Source organism: Sebastes fasciatus, chromosome 18 (genome assembly GCF_043250625.1).
Source record: "Sebastes fasciatus isolate fSebFas1 chromosome 18, fSebFas1.pri, whole genome shotgun sequence".
NCBI classification, from domain to species: Eukaryota; Metazoa; Chordata; class Actinopteri; order Perciformes; family Sebastidae; genus Sebastes; species Sebastes fasciatus.
Window position 1 is genome coordinate 16,709,087 of NC_133812.1, and position 27,578 is coordinate 16,736,664.

A 27,578-nucleotide genomic window follows, 5' to 3' on the forward strand; every position below is an offset into this window, starting at 1 on the left:
GCAACACTTTTAATGACTTAAATATAAGTTATATATCTCAAAAAAGTGGCCTGAACCCAGCCTTTGCTGACCCTTATGAAACACACAAAGTTGTACTGTGCATGAAAGTCTATACTCTATTGACTGGTGAGCGATCGGGGATCCAGTTCAGGATTAACATAGATTATTGATCATAACGGCTAATAACTCTGGTGTGTGTGTGTGTGTGTGTGTGTGTGCACAGATGCATTTCCCAGTGATTACTGTGTGCAGCCTCTTCATGTTCAGCGCTGATGCACCTTGCAGCCTGTTTGTGTCTTTCAGAGTTTTCAATCCCCTGTTTGCTCTCAGTCTGCATAGGGAGAGCTGGGATGTCAATGGACAGAGGGATTAGAAGACTTCTGAAAGACTTTCGCGCCACAGTCCAGTCTGTGTGTGTGTGTGTGTGTGTGTGTGTGTGTGTGTGTGTGTTAAGGGGCTAGGGCGTATTGTGGCACTGAAAGGCCTGATGTGGAGACTGATGCAGAGGGACAATACAGGCTTTGTGTCCATAGTCCCCATGTCCTTGGTGTGCCTATAGCCTTACTGAGGTCTATTCAAACCCCACAGTCAGAGAGGAGGGTGGGGGAGGGATACCTGTGCTACGAGTGTGTGGGAGAGAACCAGAATATTAGAAATGGGTTTCATAAGAAATGGATTATGTAAGACCCTTATTTAGCCAGGTGAGCTGATTGACTCTTATTCACACACAGCTGGGGCGTCCCCGCCGTGCTCATAGGTGTGTTGTGACAGGAGTTAGTGGCGCTATGAGATCCAAGCCTAACTACCAACATGCTTTTCTAACCTTCACATTTCAAATTCAGCTTCCACTGAACTGTGTGCGAGTGGGGTTTTCGTGGTAACTATCCAGTCCAGACTTGTGGTCAAAGGATTTTTGCCTCGTGATGTATCTGATTGATTATTCTGACCAGTGTTTGCACGCTGCAACACAGCGTGTGTAGAGACACGGGTAGACAATCGCAGCAATGCTCCATTTACATATACACAAGTTTGCACCCATCACACACCCTCATATAATGTTGACATGTAACAAACCAAAAGTTGTTTTTTTTGACCCCCTCAGGCATGTGGTGTGGCTGTCTGACTTCTCCTTTTGTCACATTTGGTTAAAACATTTGCAAATACGTCCTAGTGTTTATTTAAACTGCATGGATTGCCAGATTATATGATTAAAAGAGGTTAATTCAAGTGAGACTGCAGTCACAGATCATGCATATTCTACATGGTTTCCGCTACCTGGTGAGAATTCGGCGTAAGCATACAACAAATAGTGTAGGTTTGGAGGTAGCAGCAAAATTGGGGAGAGAAAGTGGAGATTTATGAATGAAGAAAATAAACCTGTTTGGTAACAGAGTGAGTGGGAACATGAATAAACACTACGAACCCTCTCTTAAGAAGCAGTTAACCGCTGACAGACGGAGACGTTAAGGTGCCATTAGTCACCAGCAGCAGCAGGACTTGGCATTTCGGACTGTCTCTTATTAATCCATCCATAGAACTATGTTCACCTTTGCTTGGTTGAATAGTCACACAGTCCTCTTACATTCACATATAAGCAAAGTTGGACGTGTCACAGAAGAGCTTTTCAGATGGTCGGTGTTGAAGCCTATCAGACGTTATCTGCATATCAAAGCAGTTACAGACTGTCTCACACTTTCTCTAACGACCAATTTGCAGACACTCCGCCCTATGCTTCTACCCCGGAGGCCCTCTGTCCCCCCCCCCCCCCCCGACAAACACACAACGCAACTATGCATCCTACTACATCTCATTAGCACCTGTGAAAACGCATTCAAACAAAAACAGCCAACACACTCCCAGCCCCCTTTCATGACCCGTTCCCTTCCTCTGGGCTCCCTCAAATATCTCCCTCAGTCCCCCCAGTCAGATGGACATGTTGTGATGGTCAGGACAGGAGCACAGGGACAAACAGATAGCAGTCGAAATGGAGATAGTACTGCATCCACGATCACCAACTTTGGCTTGGTTACGCTCACTTGGTAAGCCTTATTCTTTGGAAGTGTGTTTTGTGTTTATTGAAATTCACACCTCAGTTGTTTTGCTGACACTTTGTGTTTAGTGGCTTACAAATGCTGCACGGGAATAAGCTTCAATTCCTGGATCGTCAGCATTACAAGCCAGTACCAGTACTAAGAGGAAAGCACCGTAATGTCCTGTTAAGATTTCTTTGATAACGTCGGACTGAGAGAGGTGCTCTAGAAAACTGCAAAGAACAAGGATGGTTGTTTTCCCTGTCTTGTAAAGAGAAAGATAGGTGGATGTCTTAGCCAGCTGTGGATGTTTATCTAGCTCAATGTTAAACCCATTGAATGAGTGCTGCTATGTGCTGGTGCGTGCAGTGTTGTTGTTCTCTGAGGCAGTTTGTCTTAGGACAAGTTCGCTTGCTTAAAAGTAAGCTTTTGTAAGTTTTCAGTAACCTGTTTGAATTTCTGAGCTGGATATCATCTGCTTGGTGTTTCCCTCCAACTTACTCTTCATCCCACCTCCTCCCCCTCTGACTTGTGTGGCCAACAGTGTGATGTCTCAGATATGTGTCATGTTGTTGGTGTTGAGACTGACGCCTCCATGCAAAGTACCTCCATCCCCTTCCTCTTCCTTTTCTCCGCCAAATGTAAACAAGTCCGTCCAGCAGCCACTACTGCTTGCACATTTTCTAGTCCTTAAGTTATTGTTTTCCAAAGGTTTGGGACTCATTGAACTCCCCCTTTTCTACAAAAAATTGGATATATTTAAACTATAGCTGGTTATCTTTTGCTTTTTTTTCACTTTGACGACAAAATTCTTCCTGAGAAGATGTCTATTAAAAGATCCATCTGTAGATCAAATTGGAAATGTAACTCAATCAATCAACTAAATTTTGCAACCTGATCTGTGTGTCTCTGCAGCGGTGTCTAACCTGGATGAGGAGAGCAAGTGGACGGTCCATTACACAGCTCCGTGGCACCAGCAGGAGAACGTCTTCCTACCAGGCAGCAGGCCGCCCTGCGTAGAAGACCTCCACCGTCAGGCCAAAGTCAACCTCAAGACCGCCCTGCGAGGTAAGGATCATTCAAACTGGACCGCTTCAGAGAGAGATTGACGAGATCCAACATGATAACAGACAAAATCAGGGTTAGAGGAGTCGTTTGCCACCCATGTAGAGAAGGTGATTACTGTGTTTGCATTGTTTAAGGTTTAAGGTGACTTAACTTCCAGAGCCTTCCACACTTTGAGAATTCATTAGCCACTTGACTTTGACTATTTTACAAGCCACAAATGAAACAAAACAACCTTCAGGTTACAGTAACACGGTTTCATGCTCAAGGAGTCAATTGCTGTAGTGATATTTGGCAATGGGTAAAATCTTCATCCAAAATGAACATGACGCATGAAAATGAAAAGAAAGAACGCAATTAGACGTTTCCAGGTGTCTTGTTTTGTCCGACCAACAGTCCAAAACTCTAAAAACTCTTAATAGATTAGATTTACAATTGTATAAAATAGAAAAACTTTCACATTTGAGAAACTTGAACCAGAGGATTTTTGTAATTTTTGCTTGAAAAGTGATAATCACCGTTAATCGATTATCAAACCTGTTTCAAGTAAACTTTGTAACATTAAACCAACTAATAAATTGACTAATTGTTTCAGCTCTAATTTGAATGTTTCTGTGGAATTATAGTTCAAATATGTTTCTTAGCGATCTCCAATAAATCATTTACATCCATATCAGCCAAAATACAAACACTGACAAATCTCACTAGTGGGAATGTTGCTGCACGTCATCACATTCGTCGCTGTGCGGTTGCGGCATCAAAGAAAAGATCAGCTGTGTTTGTCTACAACATTGTAAAAATGTCCAGTCCTGTAATTTGTGTTCAGTCCAACGTTTAGCCAACAACACACACCAGTGTGACATCCTCTTCTTCCTGTTTGTCCAGTACAATTTAGAGGAAAAAACGGACACAACCTTCTTGTCAAACAAACACAGGGAGTCGAGTCACAGCTGAGTGACAACGTTTTAATATTCTCACAACATTCCCAGAACAGGAAGGTTGGGATACCAGTAAATGCTGTCACCTGTTTCGCTGAGAGTCCCTGGGAAAGTTGTCCACCCATTTCTCAGATAACAGGTGTGAGAAAAGGCCTAGAAGTGTGTACATGTGTGCGTAGGTTTGTGTACATGGGTGGATGTGTTACAGTAAAGGCTTGTTGTTTACATGCGAGGGCGGCCTTGTGTGCCACCAGATAAAAAAAGAGACTGATAAAGGGAGAAAGAGAGATAAATGGGGAGAAGCCGGTTGTAACCTGATGCTGACGGTGTGTAAAGCGTTAGTCACCAGCTTTAACACACCCACCCACACACACACACCCACACGACAGGTTTTCTTTGTCGTTCCCATTGTTTGACCCCCGTGCTGTTGCATTTTTACTTCCTGCAATATTTATGTTGCTAGGTACGCAAACACAGAAACACCACCTGGGAGGTTGGATTAATTCAGCCGCCCCCCTCCTCATCCTGTCACCGTCCTATCATCCTGTCACCACCACCCAGCCCCAGGGGTCCTAACTGACAGACAACAGGTGTCCAATGAGAGCACCTGTGCTGTCCATTTGAGTCTTTGTGTGTGTGTTTAGCTCTTTTAGTCATTGTCCACTCCCAGGAAGTTGATAGTGGAGGTTACACACCTAACTACAGTCAAGCCTTAAGGAAATAGTTGTTGTGTTTTCTTAGTAAAATCTCTTTTAACTTCCTCTAATAGTAATTTTTACAAGATATTTTATAATTTCGAGGTTATATCAGGAGGTTAAACCAGGCTCAACCCCTGCTCTCATGCACATGTAATCCAGTGCCATCAGCGTGAGCACAGCGAGCTACACCAGTCTGCTCTCCGCTCTGAAAAGCCAGATAATCAATAACCAATCAGGTGGCAATGGGCCTCCTCTCACATGGGTTTCAGCTTGTGTTTGAGGCTTTCGCAGGGCGGCTGATGAGTTACGGAAAACGGGCCAATAGGTCGAAATACATCAGAGAAGTTACGCAACAGTCCTGTGATTGTTGTCAATAATATCCCAATAATTAAGCATTAGTTTAATCAATGACTAGTTTGTTTACAATGTTTATTTATGTAAGAATTATATTGCTATCAAGCTGTAAGGTCAGACACACATTCTAAGACAGTTTATCCCCATAATCATCATCCATTCTCATCATCATAATCAGCTTCATATGTAGCATTGACAATTAACTTGACTAACTTTAAAGCTATTTTTTAATAACATATCAAGTGACAATGTGAAAGGAGTCACTCGCACTGATGTATCCATCACCTGAATTAGCTCTGCTCTGCTTTACGAAGCTCTATAGTGACTTTCAGCTCATTATTTAGCTGTCCGGCATGCAACATCGCTCTCATATCATGGTTTTCTGTCTCAGAAGGCAGCTGCTAGCGGCTAAAGACCCAGAGGTTTCCCTCTGTGACATTATACTGCCACTTCAGTGACTGTCTTTTGGTGGTTTTAGGTCAATTACTATTTCCATATTTGATTTACATGCCACTATGAAATATATACATACATCCTGTTTCATATCATTCTATTCTTTGTGTCTTCAACATCCTTCATTCTTCGTGCTCGTCCTCTATGGTCCCCTCCCTTCAGTTCTGCCTAGCAACAAGCGGCTCATCAAGGCTTATTTATTTTATCAACCGTTCCCTAATCACGCAACACCAATCATCGCAACCGCTCAGCTCCCCCGTCATCATCCTCATTATCATCACGCTTTCTAAATCCCTTCTTCCACACCGCTACCACATCAGCCCGTTGTTACAGTTGCTACCTTTGCCAACCCCATTAGGATCCATTAAGTGACAGTATTATACATGCACCAGCGTCTCTCTCCACAGTAATTAGCTATGGAGATAGACGGCACATAAAAGGGATCAAAAGCAGCATCTCTGAGGTGCCAGGCGAGGAGGGATGTGCATGTGCTTGGTACACACACATGTGTGTGTCAGTCCCCAAATGGGATTTTGATTGCGCATCACACACTTAATAAATCCCAAAGATGCAAGATAAAAGACCAGGGAGGTTTTTACATTTGTATGGATCAGGGATAGAAAAACAGTTGATATGCTTCCAATGTAGTTGAGAGGGATATGTTTAAATTTGTTTAATATTTAAAGTTATTCAAATACAAATGTGTAATGTTTGACCTCTAACAGTTAAGATTCTCTTAATCCTTCAGGTCCCAGTCATCACACAAAACCCTCTACTTTGTGTTTTAGTCGTAGCAGAACTGTGTGAATGTAATTAGCTATTATAAGACTAGACAAAGGATGCACTAGTAGATATTTTCAGAGGGAGAAAGAGAGAGATGATGTGCTAAATGCCCCCTCAGAGAAAGGGAGGGGAGGATGGAGGAGAGAGCGAGAGAGAGGGACAGTTCTGCCATCTGTGTGTGACAGACTGTAACTGATACCCCCTCCTCTGGTTACACACACACACTCATTTAGAAACTCTCTTCTTATCACACATTCAGTCACACACATACATCACAACCCCGTCACAGCAGGTGGTGACGCGAGGGAGTGTGAGCAGCGCTTGGCAGCGTCCATCAAGGGACGCACACAGACACACACAAACAGTGTTACACAGCTACGCCTGTGTGTGTGTGTGTCCTATAGATATTTCACACATCCTTCCTACTATAGTGTTATTGGATGACTTGTTTTGAATATTTTATGTACAAATTAGCCCGTACAATATACAGTACATACTATATTGCTTGATATCAGTATATAGTAAGTGTTTGTATTGAGAATTGTGTGACCTGTAGAAACTGTTCTGTATCACACTCACTTCTGTTTGAAGAAGAGCTGCAATAATTAATAGATTAATTGATTAGTTGTCAACTATTAGATTAATCGGCAACTATTTTGATCATCGATTTGAGTAATTTTTTAAGAAAAAAAAAGGTCTAAATTCTCTGATTCCAGCTTCTTAAATGTGAATATTTTCTGGTTTCTTGACTCCTCTATGACAGTAAACTGAATATCTTTGAGTTGTGGATAAAACAAGACATTTGAGGACGTCATCCTGGGCTTTGGGAAACACTGATCAACATTTTTCCCCAATTTCTGAGATTTTATGGACCAAAAAACTAATTGATTAGTCGAGAAAATAACTGCAGATTAATCGACAATGAAAAAAAATTGTTCGCTGCAGGCCTAATTCAAAGGTAGTGTGGCAGTTCCTCATGACAAAATCTTCTCAAATACAGACTTGTGATCATAGTATTGAGTATCTGCCTGCAGCTTCCTGACATGAAAAGCTCAAAGAAATCCTGTTCAAGTCAAAGATCTATAATAACGATGTTCCTCTGTTTCTGTCTGTCCTGCAGAATGTGACAAGTTGAGGAAAGATGGTTTCCGCAGCTCTCAGTACTACTCTCAGGGTCCCACCTTTTCTGACCCCTTACAGTCCACCGGCTGCCTGCAGGACGAGGAGGAGGATGATAAAAAGGTACACACAAATACACAAACTACTGTCCGGGTGTGACAGTCACTGCATTTTGATTACATACAGGTGCAGTACGTGTGTGCACAGCAGTGCTTTTCAGCTGATTCAGCAGCATGGAAACTCACCTCCAGTGATTTAAACAGTGTCAGTCTGTCATCTAGTGGTCAGAAATGAGAATGCATGTTTTCCTCAATTTACACAAGTTACTTCTCTGTCTCCCTTTCCTGACTTTACTTTTTGCATGTAGTATAAATGTGTTATTTTCACCTATTCTAATAATGTTTTCTGCATACTGGGATCCCTAAACAGTCTTGGAAATAATTTGGTATCCCCATAGTAGCTATTTCATTGTATTGAGACCTATTTTTTTAATTTGACCTGACTGTATAAAATTACTTGTGGTGACCTCTAGGATAATCACAGCCTCATGAAACTTTACAGCCACAAACTAGAGACCTAGAGCATTCAGAGGATGGATGGCTTTCCTAGCTAGATTGACAATAAGGGGGTTTCTGAGCAGTTTCCAGAACAGTGCTCGCTATCCAATCACCGAAAAATGCCATTCTTGCAGAAATCTCCAAATGTCAAAAGTTTTTGATACAAATCACAGCATGGCTGGCTGAAAGGACTTTATTAAACCAGTTTTTGTCAATAACTTCTTCGTCTCTGGTTGACATAACACCAGATTTTGTAGTAATTTATTAGGATTAATGCTACATAGAGAACCAGCACTAAGCGAACACTCACATTTTATAATGACTATCAGCATGCATCATGAAAAAGTAGAGTTGAATTGAATGTTCAACTCGCTCTGTTTAAGCCTGTCATAAATCTTTCAGGCAGAGCTTAATGTATAGAGAGAATAAACACTTGCTGGCTTTTGTATTAAACTTGTCTTTCCTCTACACTCGGTGGGGCTGTTGTTTGTCCAATGTCACTCACAGTGCTGTCATTTCATAGGAGGGTGGTAGAGAGAGAGAGGATGAGAAGAAGGAAAGAGAGACAAGGATAGAAAAACACAAACTATTATTTATCGCTCTTTTTACTGGCAGACCATTAGTGGGAAGTGAAGTGTAAATAGTTTGACAGCCAGATATGCCTCTTCTCCTCTCCTCTCCTCTCCTCTCCTCTCCTCTCCTCTCCTCTCCTCTCCTCTCCTCTCCTCTCCTCTCCTCTCCTCTCCTCTTGTTTTTATTTCTCACACTCACTGTGATGTGAGGGGTCCAGAGAGGGTCAGAGGGTCTTTCACTGTTATTATCAGCTCTTCCCTTGTCCTCCCAGAGCCCCCTCGATGTCGGCCGTTCGTTTCATGCCTGCCCCCGACCCTTGACCTTCATAACGTGCTGTTGTCTCTCTAAACCGTCGACTCCCATCTCTCGTTATCTGTCTTTCCACTTTCCGTCTCTCTCTTCCCCCATCACTTCCTGTTGTCCTGAGGCCAGTGAGCCTAACGTTGCCTGACAGCAGCTTCGAAAGGAGAAAACGGGGCTGCAGGTTGAGCCACAATGCAAAATAACAAGCCGTGTCTGCCACCAAACTATTGCTGAGATCTTTTCTTTACATCCACCCCTTTTCAGCCCACTCTGTTGCCTCCCCACATTTATCCATCCATCCATGCGTGGGTTGTATGAAAGCACTAAAAGCTATGTTTTCTAGTTCAGTCTAATGCTTGGGATTGTCAGGATGAACCTTAGAGGACATAGGGAACTATTGCTGGATGCTTTGGAGAAATTTATCCCAACAAAAACACACTGAGGATTTTTTTTCCCATGATGTTCAAAGCTCAACCTGTTGCAGACGCAGCCATTCAGTGAAAGTGAAGACTAATGATTATTTCGCCCCTGGATTTGATCTATAATTTTGGGATTATTTGTGTTTACTGTGCTCTGAATTCCAACCCTGTGTTTACTTATGATTCAAAACAGTGATTTCAAAAGCTCAAATGGACACTGATTGACAGCAAACTGTAAAAAAGCTGCTTTTCTGTTGACTAACAGCTCAATTTCAAGTCTGGAAGCTGCAGTAAAATGTTGTCGGCTGCTTCTCGGCACCTTCAGGACTGAGAACTGTTTGTGTGTGAACAGTTTAATGCATGAGTGATTCTCTCTCTGTCTCCTCGCTGTTGCTCTCTTGCTTTTATTCTGCCATCTTTAAAGACGCTCTCCCGGTTTCCTCTGATAAGTGTCTGCGTGCGTGCGAGAGTGTGTTCATGTGAGTGTTTCCATTTGGGTTAGATTGATCGTGAAATGTGTTTACAGCACCAGAAGCCTCTAAAGGTCACAGCGATGTTATATATTAAAGTCTGTTTGTATGTGTCAATAAAGTCTGTACAGTCTGGGACATTTAACTTCTGTTTGCTTTTATAATATTCTCTCATTTCCTTCTATTATCTTGACATTTTGTCTTGACATTTTTCTTCATCCAACACTTCTGTGCTCTAATTCAATATGACAAAATCTTTGTTTCCATATCCTTTCATTACCCCACATTGTGTTTCATCTCTCATTCCTTGTTTCTATAATCTCTCTCCTTTCATCTACCTCTCCTTTCTTCCTGTGTCTGCTCTCCTTCCATTCACCTTCCTCTCTCTTTGTTTTTACGTCTTGTTAACCCATTTTTCCTCTTTCTCATCCAGTCCACAGCTTCATCAGCGGAGGACAGCAAATCTCAGCTCTCCATGAGGCCCCAGACCCCGCAGGGAGGGGGTGAAGGAGGGGAGGCTTACGAGGTTGACGGACAGGTTGTATGGAACAAGGGCACAGCACTCCCCACCCCGGAGGAGAAAATGAGGCTGGCGGCCCGGGCCGTGCCCACAGACATAGTTCCCATCAACGTCACAGGTATAACCTCTCGGCAATCATCCGATCATTTTGTCCACCTCTCAATCACTAGCGAGTAGCGACCAATCCCCCATCAGTGTTGGTAGTGGAAAACAAATCACCCGGTCCTCTAGTTCCATATTGAATAGCAACGTAGAAAGATCAAACTACTAATTTCAGTTCGATCTGATCTCATTCATCCCCGATTCTGTAACATTAACCTCTCACCACCAATCACACAATTTGTTTTGTTGGTCATTAAGGAATTTTCTGACAAATTTGCTTGACTTAGATAAGAAGATCAATATCAATTTCAGTTTAATACAGAGATAGCTCCATGTCATGCATAGCCTAGTTTAGGACAAAGCCTGGAAGCAGGAGGAGACAGCTAGTCTCCACCAAAGTACAGCTGAGGCTCATGGGAATGTCGTTAGTTGTGCAGGTCAAAGTATTCAGCTGGTTCGCAGGAAAAGGCGTATAAATACCACGATAATGAGCAAGGCATTAAGCGTGCAATAAGAACGCCTTTCATGTTTTTGGCGTGTCATTTGTGCGCCATGTAGTCTGTACAGACTGCAATGTAAACGTATCCGTGTAAATATGCCACATTCAGAGCTAGTGACGTAGTTACGTTAAGTAACGGTAGTGACATTTGTCACGTGTTTTTTAGTGACGTTTGTGACCTGTTTTACGTACTTATGTTACGCTGTTACAGTACATATTTTACTTAGTTTACGTACTTATTTTAAGCGCAACCATGATGTTTTTCCTAAACCTAACTGAGTGGTTTTGTTGCCTAAACCTAACTGCAGACGCTACCGTTGTTTTGTTGCGTGGTATACATATGGCACGTGAAAAGCAGCGTACAAATGACACATGAAAAGCCTGAAATGGGTCCTCATGACATGCAGAATGTCGTTGTAATGCCGACTATTTATACGCCTTCCGGTGAGACAAACTCAAATTTTGACATGGTGGTGGCGCTAGATGAAAAGCCAGCTAGCGTGGCAAATAAAAAATGCATTTCAATAATTTAAAAACCGCCATATTAACATGTCATATCTTGTGATTTTATTGGTCTTCTCATCTAATTCTCAGTAAGAGAGCAAACAAGCAAAATGTCAGACCGTTCCTTTAATCAACCCTCTGTGGCTGAGTGGATATAGACTAATCAATTACTGTCTCCAGTCGGCCACAGAGGAAAGAAACTGTATGTGTCAGTCACGGATGTCTGCCTCTCCTCCTGTACCTCCTCCCGTGTGTGTATCTTCTCCTCTTCCATCGTGCTTCTTTGCAGACTGACCTTCACCTTTCCCTGATGCGTGTGCGAGCGAGCGTTTGTGTGTGAAAATCGTTTGACAGCTCATCTAAGGGTCAAGGCTTTTCACTAGCTTTATGTCAGATCACAGGGCGTTTGACAGATGAACACAGCAAAACGTGTCGATGCAATCCCCCTGTTAGCATGTCACATTTTTTGCAGTGCCACACACATAGATCTAGATATAGTAACGTCTCATTCTGCCAGTTCTGATGATTAATATATTACACTGATGTTTTACTCATAAGACATAAACTCCCATCAGCTAGATATTTTTGATGAGGTATAACAGATGAACACACAGAGTCAACATCTGAATTTTGCTGTTGTCAAGGCCAATATAACGGCGATCCCGGCGTCCTTCAGACACTAATGAGTGCTTAATGTGGTCCCACTCCACACAAATCACTGCTGACTTCATCTCCTGTCGCTTTACATTACTGAGAAAGAGAGAGGAAACGCACACACATGCAGACACAGAGAGAGAGATCAGGGACTTTTCTGTCACTTTGAGGGGAAATGTGATAGACACTATCTGCCCTCATATCAATCTCTATTTCCCTAAAGCCTGCCGGCTGTCACCAGCTAGCAACTTAGCAGAAAGAACAGCAGTTCCTAGAAGATATTACTCTTCCTTCCAGGAAGCTGGGCAGAGAGTGAGAAGGATATTTAGAAGAATGAATGACTGTGTGCATGCTTCACTTCATATCTGTCCTGTGCATGTGTGTTTTTGTGATAAGAGCATGCACTCATATCTTACATGTGTGTTTACGCCTCAGTCCCTTATAATCAGGGTTGGAAATTAACACAAACCATCAGCCAAAAGTGTCTTTGCCAGCCAACGTTTGATCAGCCAGTGCTTCAGTTATTTTCTGTTTTACTGACTAAGCTTGGCTAGTAATGGCTGGTAAAGTCTGACAGTTTTAATGCACTTTGGCTGATGGATGAAACAGTTAAAGGGTCTGGGTCACTTTCCTCCAGTGGTGTAATGCAATACAGATACTTTTGGTTGTATTGGCCTCTGAGATTTCTGCCTCAACCCCAATAAATGGAGGTGAATGGAATTTTATTTGTGGTGCTCACAGCATTGTGACAACAGTTACATGAGAGAATCAACAGCAACGCATATTATTTCTAGAAACATGCCCACACAGACCTCGCTGTCAACAGTTTTTAGTAGAGCCAGTATTAGCTTTTCAACTGTAAAATGTCACAATTAAAAAAAGAAAAATAGAAGAGATCCACATCATGATTGTTACTAGGGGTGTAAATCACAAGTTTCATCACGATACAATATGATATTGATTCTTTGGACAACAGTAAGATATTTGCTGATATCATAAAGTCTGCCACGATACGATTTCGATTTGATTCAATTCAGGGGCCTGCGATCGATATGAGACCATATCAAATGCCCATTTAACACAATCAGCTATATTTATATCACTAAAAGCAGCTAAAATATGATTTGACAATTTTATTACTGGGCTCTATAGGAAGCTTGGAGGGAAATGATGACACAGATACACCATGGAAGTTGGCGTATCTTAAAGATGTATCGATGCTTCACTTTGCATCGATGATATTAGATCGTTGATCATTGAATCCATATATCGATCTGGATCGATGTACTGTTACACCCCTAATTGTTATATGTGTTTAGGTTAGTATGTAATATTACTATCGGCTGATTTATCGTTTTAAACTCCCGAATATCGATATCGGCCTCAAAAATCCAGTATCAGTTGGGCTCTAGTTTTCAGTGGAACTACGTTAAGTCCCTATGAATTTGTTCACAGTTTGTTCTGTGGATTATTCAGAATAACATAGACTGTCTTTCTGTCAAGTGATGTTCCTGTCAAATTTTTAAAATGTCGTATTTCAATACTGCGAGCATCACAAACATGTTTCTGTTCACCTACATTGTATTGGGGTGGACCCAGAAAATGATAAAGATAGATATCTCAAACCCTGGGCAAATAAAACAAAACTATCTGAATGGCTAGATACCGCTGGAGGGCGGTGAGAAAATGCTTTAATAATTTGGTTGAACTGACCCTTTAGGTTTCCTACCCTGTTGATGTTGCATGTTTAACTTGAAAACAAAAAAAAAACCCTGCTGCATGTTGTTAAGTTTGTTCCTTCCAACTAACTGTCCGCTGTTTGCCGTGTGTGTCCGCCTGCCTTGCTCTCGCCCTCCCGGCTACCAGGGGCAGTGTTTGACCGACAGGCGAGCGTCCGGCGCTCCCTCATTAACACTGACACCGTGTCCCGCCGGCCCAAGAAGGTCAAACGCAGAAAGACTATATCAGGGCTGCCTGACAACTTCAACCATGAGCTAGGTATGGATCTCTGTGGGGCAATACGTTGCCCTCTACTGTCCACAGACCTGTACCAACACTCTGGACCAGCAGCCCTCCTTCTTGCACTAATTCCTATAACCAATTACTCCCAATTAATGCTTTTATCCAATAACTGTATACATTAAGTGAATGAACTCACCCCACCAGTATTGTTCTGAATAAGTCATATTAAGAGGGAGAAAATAACACATGCGAGTCCACAGTGTTGGATCAAGGCCTTGCAGATGTTCAGTCTTTCCCTGTTTCAGTTCTTCAAGTGTCCTCATTTGCTCTCCTCCACCCTGTTTAACTACATCCACAGCCAGGAACCAGATATGAAATCATTTTCAGTAGTTTTGTGGTATTCATTTTGCCCCTTTTCCTCCTCTAGAAACTTTTGCAATCTCATTTTTAGACTTTGCCTGTTGGAAAATCATGTCACATAGGACAAGTTAAGTGCAGGGTTTGCCATTCTGAAATACGTATTGTGCCATAATCTTTCAGCTTAACTTTCTGCAGTCCCTTTTCTGTGAATTGTGTGTGTTAATTGTGTGTCTGTGCCTTAATCCTGGGGCCATATTGATAATCTTAGCATGTGTGTCTTACTTACTTACCAACATGTGCTGATTACGAGACATGGGCTTCTGATCATGGCCACCTAAAAAGGCTGCACAACCTTTGTCATTTTCAGGTCATATGATCCTCCAAACAGATGATGGCTAAATAACAAATATGAAGTTTATGGGGGCCCCTTCCGAGCTGAGCTGGGTGTTAAGCGAGCACTAAGCTTACTAAGCTGACACTGCTGTGCTGACGCACCGCATGGCTGATGTTTATTTACACGTCCCTGCGCTGTAGGACGACAGCAGTGTTTAAGGAGAATGTCATTTCTCCGTGCGATAAGATCCCCAGGGCTGATAGGGAAGGAGCTTTAAAGTCTGGTTAGTGACCAGCTGACGACAGCCTCTGAATGTCATGATTACTGGGCCGGGGTAATTGTACCAGCGCTTCATCCCTCCCTCTCCTTCGCACAAGAGCTGCCTGCGAAGTAGACCTGCAGCTTAATCTATCGCAGCAGCAACAGCAGCCAAGCTGTCACTCCAGCTTTTAGCAAAGGAGGGAGAGTGTATGTGTGGTTTAGAGGGAGAGCGAGAGAGAGAAAAGAAAGGACGCAAGAGTGTGTGTATGTTTTTGGGATACGAGCATCAACAGGAGAGGCACCACAGATGGGAGACACACTAGACATCATCTCTCGTTTTACAACTCATTCTTCAGATTGTTTGTTTACAAGCCGGTATGTTCGGTGTGTGTGTGTGCGTCTTTGTGATATCTGCAGTTCTGTTTGTCCTTGTCTCTATGTTTATCTGCATATTCTGTCCTGTACGACAGTGCATGACCATGTCAACACTGTGTGTGTTCGTGTCCATGTATGTTTTTGTTGGCTGCCTCGTACCTTTGTCAGCTGCCTGTCCTGGACCACAGGGTATTATTCGTTTCTATCTATCGGACTGAGCCAGAGCCAGAATAGGAGGGGAAGCATAGCATGGAGTCTCTCTGTCTCTCTTCATACCCTTTCCTTCTTAATGAAGAAGACCAGAAGTTAGTAACACATGAGAGGGTTTCAGCTAAATCAAATTAATTAGCTTCCATGTGACCGCAGTTTATCTAACAGCCCAGCCAGAAGAGCACAAGGCACTGTTGCTGGAGAAGTTATAGAGAGGGAAGAGAAGGGTTGTGGTGCAAGAAGAGTAAACAAGGTATTTTGATTAATCACATGTTTTCTTTCTTCCTTTGACAGCAGCAAAAGCACACGGCGGAGAGCTCCGGCCGCATTCCATGTTCATCCCGGGACAGTACTCCACCTTGGGCAGAGTTGGGAGCGTCAACTCAACGCTCCGACGTTCAGACACCAGAGACTCCGGCTGCCAGACAGAAGAAATAAAGGTTGTACCCCCGTCCATGAGAAGAATCCGGGCTCAGAGAGGACAGGGAATCGCTGCTCAAATGGCCGGCATTTCTGCTTCCTCCTCGACAGGAAGTATATCCATTTCGAGCAATGACAGCTCTGGGATCTTGATGCTGCCGCAGTTTAATAGAGATCCTTCCCGTTTTCACAGTCTGCCCCGACAGGGAGCCAGGGTGTCCCTCAGTGCGGACCCCCTCTGTAGCAGCACCCCCATCAGGTCAGAGGAGCAAACCACACCTCAGAGGCAGATTGGAAAGCTTCAGGTCGACAATACAGTGGTGCACATGAGGAACGCCCCAAGGACAGGCACCCTGCCCAGGCCCAAGTCTCAGGAGTTTAGGGGGACGCAGGCCAGTGATTGGGGTGGTGGACCAGCATGTGTGGTGTCCCCACATGCTGCCTATTCCACCTCAGTCATCCCCAACGCCACCCTGTCTAGCTCCTCTGAGGTCATTACCCTCAACACCTCCCCCGCCTCAGCTTACCCCACAGCTCGACCGCTCGGTCTGGCTTCCTCCACCAACGCCGACCGCATGATCTCCAGTCTAACAGCCTTCACCCACAGCTCCACCTGCCCTGCCTTGGCCACCTCTACCCCCACTCATACACCACAGGATGGCGGCCTGGTAGTCGCAAAACCTGCTAGCGAGTCAGGGCACTCGGACAGCAGTATACACAGCCACAGCACCCTGGCCCCCACGCCGCCATCCTGTCTGCCAGAAGAGCAGTGGATCTACGACACGCCAGAAAACGTGGTGGTTCCACACCGTACTCTGACCTCCAGCTGCTCCACTCCTATAAACCAGCTGTATAGCAGTCTGGACCTCTCCTCCAGGACCACCACCGACTCCAGCTCCCTCTATTCCCAAGACAACGACGGATACTACACCTCCATGCACCTGGACTCGGGCCTACGCTCTCGCAGCCAGGGCAGTGGGCACGTTGCAACACCTGGACGGGGCACCAGGCACAGCATGTACGAGTGTCGCGAGATGGCCAATCAGGAAGACTCTGCAAGCTTGTACAGTGACCGCTCGCTGTCCCGCAGCATCTCCCTCCGCAAGTCCAAGAAGCCTCCGCTGCCCCCGGCTCGTACAGACTCTCTTAGACGCAAGACTTCTGCGAAAAAGCCCCTCGGAGGCGTCAGCGCCATCGGTGGCGCTAAGGAGCCAAACGCAGCCATGCTCAATGAGACTCTGATTGCCAGCTTGCAGCAGAGCTTACAGATGGGGCTGAGAGGAGGGAAAGGAAAAGGGGCTTCACCATCTTCACCCTCTCACAGCCCGAGCAGCGACTACGATGACCCTTGGGTGCTACGGCCACGCAGTCAGAGCAGCATCAGTGCAGGTAGCTCTGCAGCGTCTCTAGGAGCTAACGCCAACTGCGGCGGTGTGTCTAATGTGTACTCGCTATGCCACGTAACGCCCGCTCACAGTGACACCAGCAGCTTGCGCTCGGACTACGCTGATTCCTGGGGCTACTACATGGACTATCCTCGTAACCATGGAGACCAGAGGCCACAGACCCCTCCGGCCCACGCCACAGATAACATGTCGACTGGGGCTCATCCGGGAGAATTACAGAACGGAGGTGAGATTCTCAACAACAGCGAGGCCCCTGGAGCTCCAGGCCAGGAGAGAGGGGTGGCAGTGAAGCCCAAAATGTCCACCTCCTCACCGGACAGGGTGCACAGGTTGACCTCCCCATCTAGCGGCTACTCCAGCCAGTCCAACACCCCCACAGCTGGAACCCCAGTGCCCTCGTTCGTCAGGTCCATGTCTCCCTCGGGCAGCCGGCCCAAACCCAAAGTGCCCGAGAGAAAGTCCTCTCTCCTCTCCTCTGTATCCATGTCCTCCTCTTCCACCTCCCTTTCCTCCAACACCTCGGACTCTCTTAAAAGCTCCGGACCTCCTCCGCCACCACCTCCACCCTTGGCCTTCACCTCCTCCTCAGCTCCCACCACCCCTCTCAGCCCACCTCCACCCTTCCCTCCCCCTCAACCACCATGCTCCAATGCAGGCACTCCTCCTCCGCCAGCTCCCCTGTTACCAACCACTCCACAGGGTCCAACTCTGATCCCACCCCCTGCTTGCTCCACCTCCCCAGAATTCCCTCCTCCTCCATCCCCTGAAATGCTAATCCACCCCAGTTCATCCTTCAATGGGAGCTTCAGTCCTCCCCTTCCACCTCCCCCTCCCGTCCCCTCCATGGGGCCCCCTCCACCTCCTCCACTGCCTGCTTTTGTCCCACCGTCCTCCTCCCCATCTTTTGTGAAGGCGGTGAAAGATGCTCCTAAAGCAGCTCTTTCCGACAGCCCTCTCAAGTCCCCTAAGCCCCTCATCACCCCGTTTGCGCTGCAGAGCATTCAGCTCCGCTCCGTTAGACGGCCAGAGAAGGAGATTAACGGCGAATCAGACCACAGCAAAGCTCAGGAAACAGGGGTGGACCTCCTTCAGGGTCTAAAGCCCCAGACCTTGGACAAGTCTCACTCCCTGGAGCATCCCACTGTGATACACCTGTCAAACGGCTCCCCAGAAGAAGATTCACGTAACTCCTCACCATCACCTGTGTCAAAGCTCTTAGAAGAGTTGTCCTTCGACAGCACAGATGACACACCGGTCATGAATTGGAAAGTAGAGGATCAGATTTACTATAACGGAAAAGAAAAAGTTGAAGGATGGGAATCGACGCCCAGTCCCCCACGGAGCTCCCAAAGCTCTCCTATCAAACAGAAGCCCCCAGTCGTCTCCAAGAAACCCAAATTCTCTTTTGCCCCACCATTTTACCCCCAACCAATAAATGAACAGCTTCCACCTCAGCATGAGGACACAACCAACCTGTCGCAAATGGAAGACCAAGTAGACGCGCCGCAAACAAAGAAAGAAGACAGTAAAAGTGAGCAACAGGAGGAAGAGGAAACTCCAGAGAGCTCCGAGCCTCTAGCAGAAAGCAGTGAAACATCAACAGTAGCCCAGGACGAGTCCTACGTTCTTGCTCCTGTCAGTCTTGACCATGGACTATATACCAATGGAGAGGCTCATGAAGAGGAAGAGGAGGATGGGACAAGTAGCACGACTGGATCCATCAGCTCCAAGGAGGACGACACTGGTGAGTCTGACTGAAATACATTTTTTATTTCTATCATGTTTTGTTATCATCAAATCAAAGCTGGTGAAGGGAGAACACTCATTTTAAATGAGTCGAAATCTTCATCTACTCATTAGTTAAGCTCATTACTATAATCCTGTATGGTTAGTAGTGCCTGCTGGCTGTGCGGCCAGCTCCTCAGGCAGCTGTGAAATTAATTTTGCCCTCCAAAACTTCACAAGCTTTTAAAGATTTGAGAACTGTGAAAATAGCGCAGGAGAGACGGCTTATCACTGGGACAGCACTGCTGCAGCCTCCCGAATGCATCCTCTCTTCTACATTTCATATGCAGAGATCTCTTGTGGGCTACTGTCCCTTCGTTTTTCCCGCATTGCTCTTTTCCCCTCCCCTCCCCTCCCCTCCCTCCACACACCTCCACTGTCTATTTGACTTCTCTCCACCATCCGTCCTCCAAATCCAAATATCCATTTTTGCCATTTCCTCTTCTTTACTGTTAATCTCTCCTCCTCAGTCTGTCCTACTCAGCCCCTCTCTCTCTCTCTTTCTATCCCTTCTTCTCTCTCTGAGCTAAGGGAGGGCTGGTAAGTGTCCAAGGGGGGATGCTTTTCGTGGTTGGAGGGAAGGGGGGGGAGGGGCTCCATCGTATCAGAGGGGAGGGGAACAGATCTGGTAAGGGGATGGAGGGGAGAGCGTAAAGTGAGACTGTCACTGCCCGCAGCGGCTCAGGCAGTCGGAGCGCAGACGTGAGCGCGGAGGTTGACAAGAGGAGGAGGAGGAGGAGGAGGAGGAGGAGGAGGAGGAGAAAAAGAGGCTGAACAAGAGGAGAAGAAAAGAGAGGACATACTAGAGACAGAAAGAGAATGTAAGGAGACAGTCCAGCACCTCCTCCGTACCACTTCAGATTTCATAGACAGCCAGGTTAATGCGACGGGATGCTGGATTCATGTGTGTTGTACTGAGTCAACCTGAAGTGTGTGTGTTTACTCTCTTGTAACTGTGTGTGTTTCTCTGTCTCAGGTGAGGTGTTTTACTCCAGCACGGCTGAATCGTCTCCGGCCCCGTCAGCCAACGGGGCCCGCGACGAGAACATGGTGACCCCGACTCCCACGCGGCCCCGAACCACTGAGGACCTATTTGCCGCCATTCACAGGTACCATGATGCATTTACGCTTCTTGTCTCTTCTTCATCTACTCCAACTTCCTTTCTCCTGACCTGCTTCAACTCCTGATATATAATTGATTCCACTGAGCTAGTTTATTTCATCTCCAGTACTTTGTCTTTCTGTTTATTTTTCTCTCTACCTTCCCCCTCTTTCTCTGTCAGCATCCCTCTTTCTCACCCCCTCATAAACCACAATGTATCACCCTGAAATCCCCCTCCTCCTCATCCTCCTCCTCTTCCTCCTCCTCTGCCCTCCACCTCTCAGTCATAACTTTACCCAGCGCTGTCCCATCTGCAAGCATACACATCTGTCAAATAGCTGCTGGTCTCTGGAGTCTCCCAGCCCGGAGCGGCTCTTTCTGTTCTGATTCAAGAAGCAAAAATGAGTCAGTAGTCACACGTTTATCAAGGCATCTGTGTTAGTGAAGTCACATTAGCGTTGCTCATTCTCAGCAGGACAAAAAAAAGGCGGTTGCTTCATCCATTATTTAACTACTCGACACCCTCGGGTCCTAATCTGGGTTAGAGGCCACCGGAGAGATTTGTCTTCTTTCTCCCTCTCTCTCTTTCTCTGTTTCTCTTGTTTATCTCTCTTTCTTGCTCACGCTGATATATATTGCATACGTGCTCCCGTGCTTCAAAGGGGGGGGAGCACACACATAAATTTCTCATGCAGCGCGCCAGTTTGTGTTTCACGGTCACGTGCGGCGGCAGTCGGAGTTCTCTTGAGCATCACAGGATTTCATTTCACGGGATTTTATTTCTGCCGGCGACAGATTGTCGATGTATTTATGGCGCGCACGTCACGTGTGCAAGTGCGATTTATTGTGCAGTTTAATTGGACGTCGGGATTGTGTAAGCAGCATGTGTGAGTAAACCTCACAGAGGGATTGTGTTTGTTTGCCACTTGCTTTACTGCTCTCCTCCTCCTTTGCACCGCCTTCGTATATAGGACATATAGAATCATTTCACAGATTTTTTTGATAAGTGGGACGTGATAACGGACTCCTGGCGGTGCTGTCAAAATGAGAGGAATCAACAGCTGCGAAGAAGAATGAGCTCACGTAATCACATGAACAAATTAAGAGTTTATTTGAAAAAAAAGTGGGGCTCTTAACATCATATCTGTCATTAAATTAAAATCCATTTGAGAAAGTGTTTAAGACTTAGATACATTGGAATGTAAGCCTTCAAATTGATATCAGGACTATCAATCGATTAAAATATTTAATCGCGATTAATTGCATGATTGTCCATAGCTAATCCTGATTAATTGCAAATTAGTTGCACATTTTTTATCTGTTCAGCATGAACCTTAAAGGGAGATTTGTCAAGTATTTAATACTCTTATCAACATGGGAATAGGCAAATATGCTTTCTTTACGCAAATGTATGTATATATTTATTGTAAGAAATCAATTAAGAACACAAAACAATGACAAATATTGTCCAGAAACCCTCACAGGTACTGCATTTAGCATAAAAATATGCTGAAATCTTAACATGGCAAACTGCAGCCCAACAGGCAACAACAGCTGTCAGTGTGTCAGTGTGCTGACTTGACTATGACTTGCCCCAAACTGCATGTGATTATCAGAAAGTGGGCATGTCTGTAAAGGGGAGACTCGTGGGTACCCATAGAACCCATTTACATTCACATATCTTGAAGTCAGAGATCAAGGGACCCCTTTGAAAATGGCCATGCGAGTTTGTCCTCGCCAAAATGTAGCGCAAGTTTGGAGCGTTATTTAGTCTCCTTCGCAACGAGCTAGTGTTACATGGTTGGTACCAATGGATTCCTTAGGATTTTTCTAGTTTCATATGATGCCAGTATCTTCACTCTAGCTTTAACACTGAGACCACTACGACCTCCGAAAGATCCATTGCGTTAACGCATTAAAGAAATTAGTGGCGTTAACGAATTTGCGTTAACCCGTTATCGTTAAATTGATATACTTTGTGTTTTTGATGGCATCTTTCTTGCCGTCTCCCAAACTCCTCCTCTGACACATTTCCTCTCCTCTTCTCACCTGTCCAATACCTTTTGTTTCTTGTCATTTCACCTCCACATTCCCCATCTTCTCTCCATCTCTCTCTCTCTCTCTCTGGGAAAACAGAGAGTGATGAAAACCCTGAATGAAATGCCTTCACAGCTGCAGCATAAAACACAAGCTGTCCGGAGGGAGATCCTCCAAACCAAATGTAATGTACAGCCAAGGGAAAGAAATCGATCGAGCACTCCGAGCTGTGCCTTAAATTGCAGCCTTGTTTACCTCTATATAAGCGAGATTGGTATCACCGCCTCTCCGGGGGTGGCCGTATATATATATTTGTGAATTTAACAAACCGTGAGTTCAGTGTGAAGCCGTCTCGGTTGACTGAGTTCAGGTGTGTGAGTGTATGCACGTGTTAAATGTGTGTGAGAAAAGTCTTACGTAATGCGGATGGGCTAATGTGGCGAGGGAGCTCACGGGGGGACGCTAGACGCTACATGGAGGTTGAATTTAGGGCACAGACGCATATTTTGCATTCTCTCTAAAACAGAAAGCAGACTCTCGTTCTCCTTCTCACTTGACCTTCACAAGTATATTCTCCACATCTTATTTGTCCTTAATGGAAGAATTTCCTTCTGTAGATCTAATCTGAGGATTACGGATTTTGTCTCACTGCTCCCTTTACTTTTAGCATCAAATCGCTCTCCCTTATCACAGAATCTGTACTGTTCATGCCTTTAATCATCTCTGTCTCCTCCTCTCTCCCTCCTTGTGCAGAGGGGGCATGCAGTGGGTGGGTGCATCCTTTCTAGAGAGGTGCGAAGTGGCAAGTAGCCCCCTTCCCTTTTAATTAGCAAGCCTTGTTTCTGCCATGGCAGTGATGCTACCTTTTGGATTAGCAACAATAATCCCACAGTGCAGCCCCACTGGAACCCAGATTAATAAGGCTGTTCCCCTGCTAGCCCTAATACGCTGTATTCTGCCAGTCGCAGCTTTATTGCTATGCTTTGGTGCAGGAGTTATAGGCCGTGTAGGCTGAGTGGTGCAGTCAACCACTCTGATACCCCCCGTTGAGAGGAGGCTGGATCGTCTTTGTGTGATTAAAACTGCTTTGGGCACTTTTCCCAGTTTGTGTTTTTGATTAATTTCATTGTGCCGCGTCTGAGCTTTCCTGCAGAGTTGCAGCGTCTGCAGCTTTTCCTGTAAAAACTCATTGGATTTCTTTAACGAAAAATGTATAACTCTTCTTCTTCTTCTTCTTCTCAATGCCCTCCCTTTCTGTTTTGTTGAGCATCCACGCCACTCAATGCTCCCGATTGGTTTACTCCTTTAAGATTCGTGCTGTGACGCATGATTGCTGGGGGCAGTGGTGACATATGGCAAATTTGGGACAAAGATTGAGGCGTGTAGGCCAAGTATTAAGTGCAATCTTTTTTTTTTATAGCTACGATAACACAGAAACGTTCATAAGCCTGGGTTGAGCAGTCTTCCAAAGGCTGCTTCCTGCTCTGTTATATGAAATCCCATATGCTGCAGCCTAATTTCAATTTAAATAATTGGATTTGATGATTGTTACCTGACAAAACTGCCCCCAACTCTTGCATTTCTTCTTGCTCAGTTCAACATTTAATTGCCATTAAATTATTCAACTTTTTAAAAACCCAATAACCCTGCTTACACTCACTCTCTCTGCAGAATGTCTACAAGCATGTCACTAATCTGGTTATCCACATCTCACCATAGGTCAAAGCGCAAGGTCCTGGGTCGCAAGGAGTCTGAGGAGGAAAAGTCCCGGACTGGGAGCCAACCACAGTCTCCACCCGCCACCCCAACCGGCGGGTCTCCAGTTACGGTGTCCCCAGGATTGGTGTCCCCAGGTATGGTGTCGCCAGGTATGGTGTCCCCAAGTATGGCGTCCCCAGGTACGGTGTCCTCCTTGCCCCGCCAGTCAGGCTCCATCCAGCGCAACCTCCGCAAGTCCTCCACCAGCAGCGACACCTTCAAGGCCCTTCTCCTGAAGAAAGGCAGCCGTACGGAGACCAGCTTCAGGATGTCGGCCACGGAGATGCTCCGCTCCACCGACCCTCGCTCCCAGAGACCGTACTCGGAGTCGGCGTTAGACTCCCCTGCTGGTTCACCCTCCTCGCTGTCATCGCCCAACAGCCCCTGCGGCTCCCCCAGCCGTGGCAAGAGGGCAACAGACGAGTGGAGCCGCTACGAGGCCCTGGCTCTGTCCTCGCCGACTTCGTCGTCCTATTCAATGAGCGGGTTTAAGTACGGGCGCTCACGCACGCCGCCCTCTGCTGCCAGCAGCAAGTACAACGCGCGCAACAGAATCCTCAGCAGTCCAATGACAGTAATCTGTGAGCGCGAGGGGGAGCTGGCTGAAAGCGAGTACGGAGACACTGCTGAAAGTCTGTCCGCACCCACGGCTCAGACCCTCCCTGTACTCAATAACTCCAACGGCACTTTTTCTGAAGAGGGCAGAAGTTAAAGAGCAAGGAGCGCCCCTTAAATACAGGGAGCTGAACTCACTCATCATAAACAGGTAGGGGGCAGGAAGAGGAGCCAATAGGAGGCCCTCTAGAGACACCTTCCTGAGCCCCACCCCCTCGGCGCTGCCTCTGAGGGAGTGGACATGTCGGGTCCTGATGTGAGGTCAGAGGTCGCCCCGTCATGGACCGGGGCTGAACTTAGTCTGAAGTGGAGAACTGGTTCTGCTGCAGCTTTTCATGATTCTCACTCTGTCCTTCGTTTGGTGACTCACCCTTTGTGTTAAAAGAATAGTGTTTCTTTTACGCCTGGTGTTCTTAGTTTGTTTTCCATTTGTTTTGCTGTTTTTTTAACTTCATTTTGTCCTTAGTTTTTTTTTGAAGGACAAGGTTAAGATGGTAAACTAAGGTGAATTGAAGGAGTTGAAAAGTCACAAGTTTGTAGTAACTTTGCTGCTGTGGTGCAACGTAGCCGGGCAGTTGGATAGAAAGAGTGGGATGTAGATGTCTTCTCAGCTTCTGCTTCTGTTGGCTCTGGAAAGTGTTTGAGAGCACCACGGTTTGCAAGTGTTGGCTTCAAAACAGCCCATAATATTGTGGAAAGAACCCCGAGGACGTGGTACAACAAAGAGCTCCACGGTACAACTTCAGCTACGGTTCTCGCCAGGTTTTGCTTTCTGCTCTTAGGTCAGAGGTTTAGTTTGCAGAGCTGGTATGTTCAGTGGTTCGTAGGAAGTGTTGAGAGGGCTCAGTGCTGTCACCTAGTGACGGCCAGGAAGTAAACAACTGTCGAGTGTAAAAAGACTCAACCAAAACAGCAAATTGACTCTATAAAAAAAGGCGCATAAATCCTCTATTAATTGAATTTTAGTTTGTAGATTTTGCACTGTGCATAGGTCTTTTTCTTTGTGACTATGTTTTCAAAGATTGTTTTAATAAACAAGTGATGTCATGATGTGTTTGGGAGTTAAGTATGAATCTATAAATGTAAAGAAATGACATTAGAAAAAAAAGCTTATTTTACTGTCCAGGTCTTTTAGTGGTTACCAAAGAGCTGAAAAATTAATCTGTTAATCTGGAAGTGAACACAATCTGAGAGTGCGACCGCTTGTCTGACACAATGCGTACGGTCCAGTCGTCGCTACGTTTTGCCGAGACCTACTAGAAGCTTTTTAGGGCTTAAATGATTTCTATAATGACGTTGACCTTTCTGCTAAGCTTATCCTTTTTGCAGTTTTATATGATTGTGTATGTAAATACATAGAGAAAGGAGTTTTAAGTAACATTTTTGACTTATTTTCAAAGACTGTACATTGTTAGAGCCCTGTGTTTGCTGGAAGGGAGTGGTTTCCTTTTTTGTAGATTATTTATTTTCACATAGCGGGGCTGCAAACGGTGTCGCGATGAGATTCACAGAGGAGCGTTAGGAGGGCCACATTTACTACGCTGATCCCACCACGCCATTTCTTTCTTTTTAAAAAAGGTGCTTCAACGTAAAACAAAAAATGCAATAATGTTAATATTTATGCTAAAGCCTTGTACTACCCTTAATCCTGAGTCATGCAAAGCCCATGCTGGTGCTCCCAGCTGAGTAAATGTGGTCTCTTTAGAAGTCATAAACTGAGGTGACAGGCGTGAGACTTAATAACCTCCTGACAGCCATAGCACCCTGTGGCTTAATCACCTGTGACCAAAGTGTGTCTCCCAGCTCCCGCCCGGCCATGATTGAGCACTTGCTGGGGCCCGGGCTTGTCGTCTCGCGACAGGAAAAACGTCTCAATCGCAGAGAGAGCTTGTGAAAAGACGGGAAGACAGAAGAAGTAGTTGGGAGTGGAGCTGCTTGTGTATGTCTGTGTAATAAAAAAAAACAAGGTGATATTTAAAGAGCGGGTTTCTGTGTCATTTCTCTGTGTGATTCACGGTCATCTGTCGGCCCCGGCACCCCAAATCACAGCCTCATTAGCGCCGTCGCCATGGCACCCACACTCGTCCGTCATCTGGAAAGCTCCAGACGTTCACCCCTCCTCCTTCCCAGCGGGGTCATCAGTTATGTCTCCTTCTGGACATCCTATTAGGGGACACACTGAATCACAGCCCATAATAAACCTTTCCACTGACTGCAGAGCGACTGTACAGTTTGTGTGGACCCTGACTGAAACCTCTCAACATTCCCCCGCAGGACCTCGCTGCCTTTCCAACGCCTCGGCATGTTGAGTGTTTCGTTCCCAAGGGCACAGAAACACTGACAGCAGAGTCACCTGCTCTCTGACGCCGCGTCCATCTGGCTGTCAGACAGGAATCAATACCAACTCCTCCCAGCCATAATCACACTATTGACACCTCAATGATTCCCCCCTCCTCTTATATTCAAGACTCTCTGTGTAATATGAAGTGACAAATGAGCAGTGATGTAATGTAACTAAGTACATTTACTCAAGTACAATTTTGAGGATTTCCATTTTCTGCTACTTACTTCTATCTCAGAGGGAAATATTGTACTCTTTACTGCACTACATATATCTGACAGCTTTAGCTACTTAACAGATTTATGTTCAGTATTGATAATCTGAATCACCTAATACATTATGATATATTATTACACGGCTTTGTCGAATACTCGATTCTGATTGGTCAATCAAAAAGGTCTGTTATTTCTTTATAGCAGACCGTTGCTATGTATAACAGACCGTTGTCATGGGCACAGTTCTGATGTCGGACTCAGGCGGACCATTTTTGTGTCAGATTATTGATTTCAATAATTATTATTTTATTATTTTAATTATTTTATTGAAGTAAGTAGCGATGCAGTCCGCTTCG

General features: G+C 45.4%; 1 protein-coding gene across 8 annotated transcripts in view; it reads left to right on the forward strand.

Annotated features, from left to right (window-relative positions):
- Window positions 1-26,645, forward strand: part of nhsl1b (NHS-like 1b) — a 117,776-nt gene extending 91,131 nt beyond the window's left edge. For 4 of the 8 annotated variants that reach the window (XM_074616393.1, XM_074616398.1, XM_074616400.1 and 1 more), the window contains exons 2-9: window positions 2,946-3,098; window positions 7,442-7,563; window positions 10,196-10,400; window positions 13,908-14,039; window positions 15,838-19,113; window positions 20,131-20,263; window positions 23,047-23,085; window positions 24,013-26,645. In XM_074616393.1, the coding sequence (XP_074472494.1) occupies window positions 2,946-3,098; window positions 7,442-7,563; window positions 10,196-10,400; window positions 13,908-14,039; window positions 15,838-19,113; window positions 20,131-20,263; window positions 23,047-23,085; window positions 24,013-24,763 (4,811 nt within the window). In that variant the 3' untranslated portion in view covers window positions 24,764-26,645. The remainder of the gene's footprint in view (window positions 1-2,945; window positions 3,099-7,441; window positions 7,564-10,195; window positions 10,401-13,907; window positions 14,040-15,837; window positions 19,114-20,130; window positions 20,264-23,046; window positions 23,086-24,012) is intronic. The other 4 variants (XM_074616399.1, XM_074616401.1, XM_074616394.1 and 1 more) reach the window with 3 other exon arrangements.
- The last annotated feature ends 933 nt before the right edge of the window (window positions 26,646-27,578 follow it).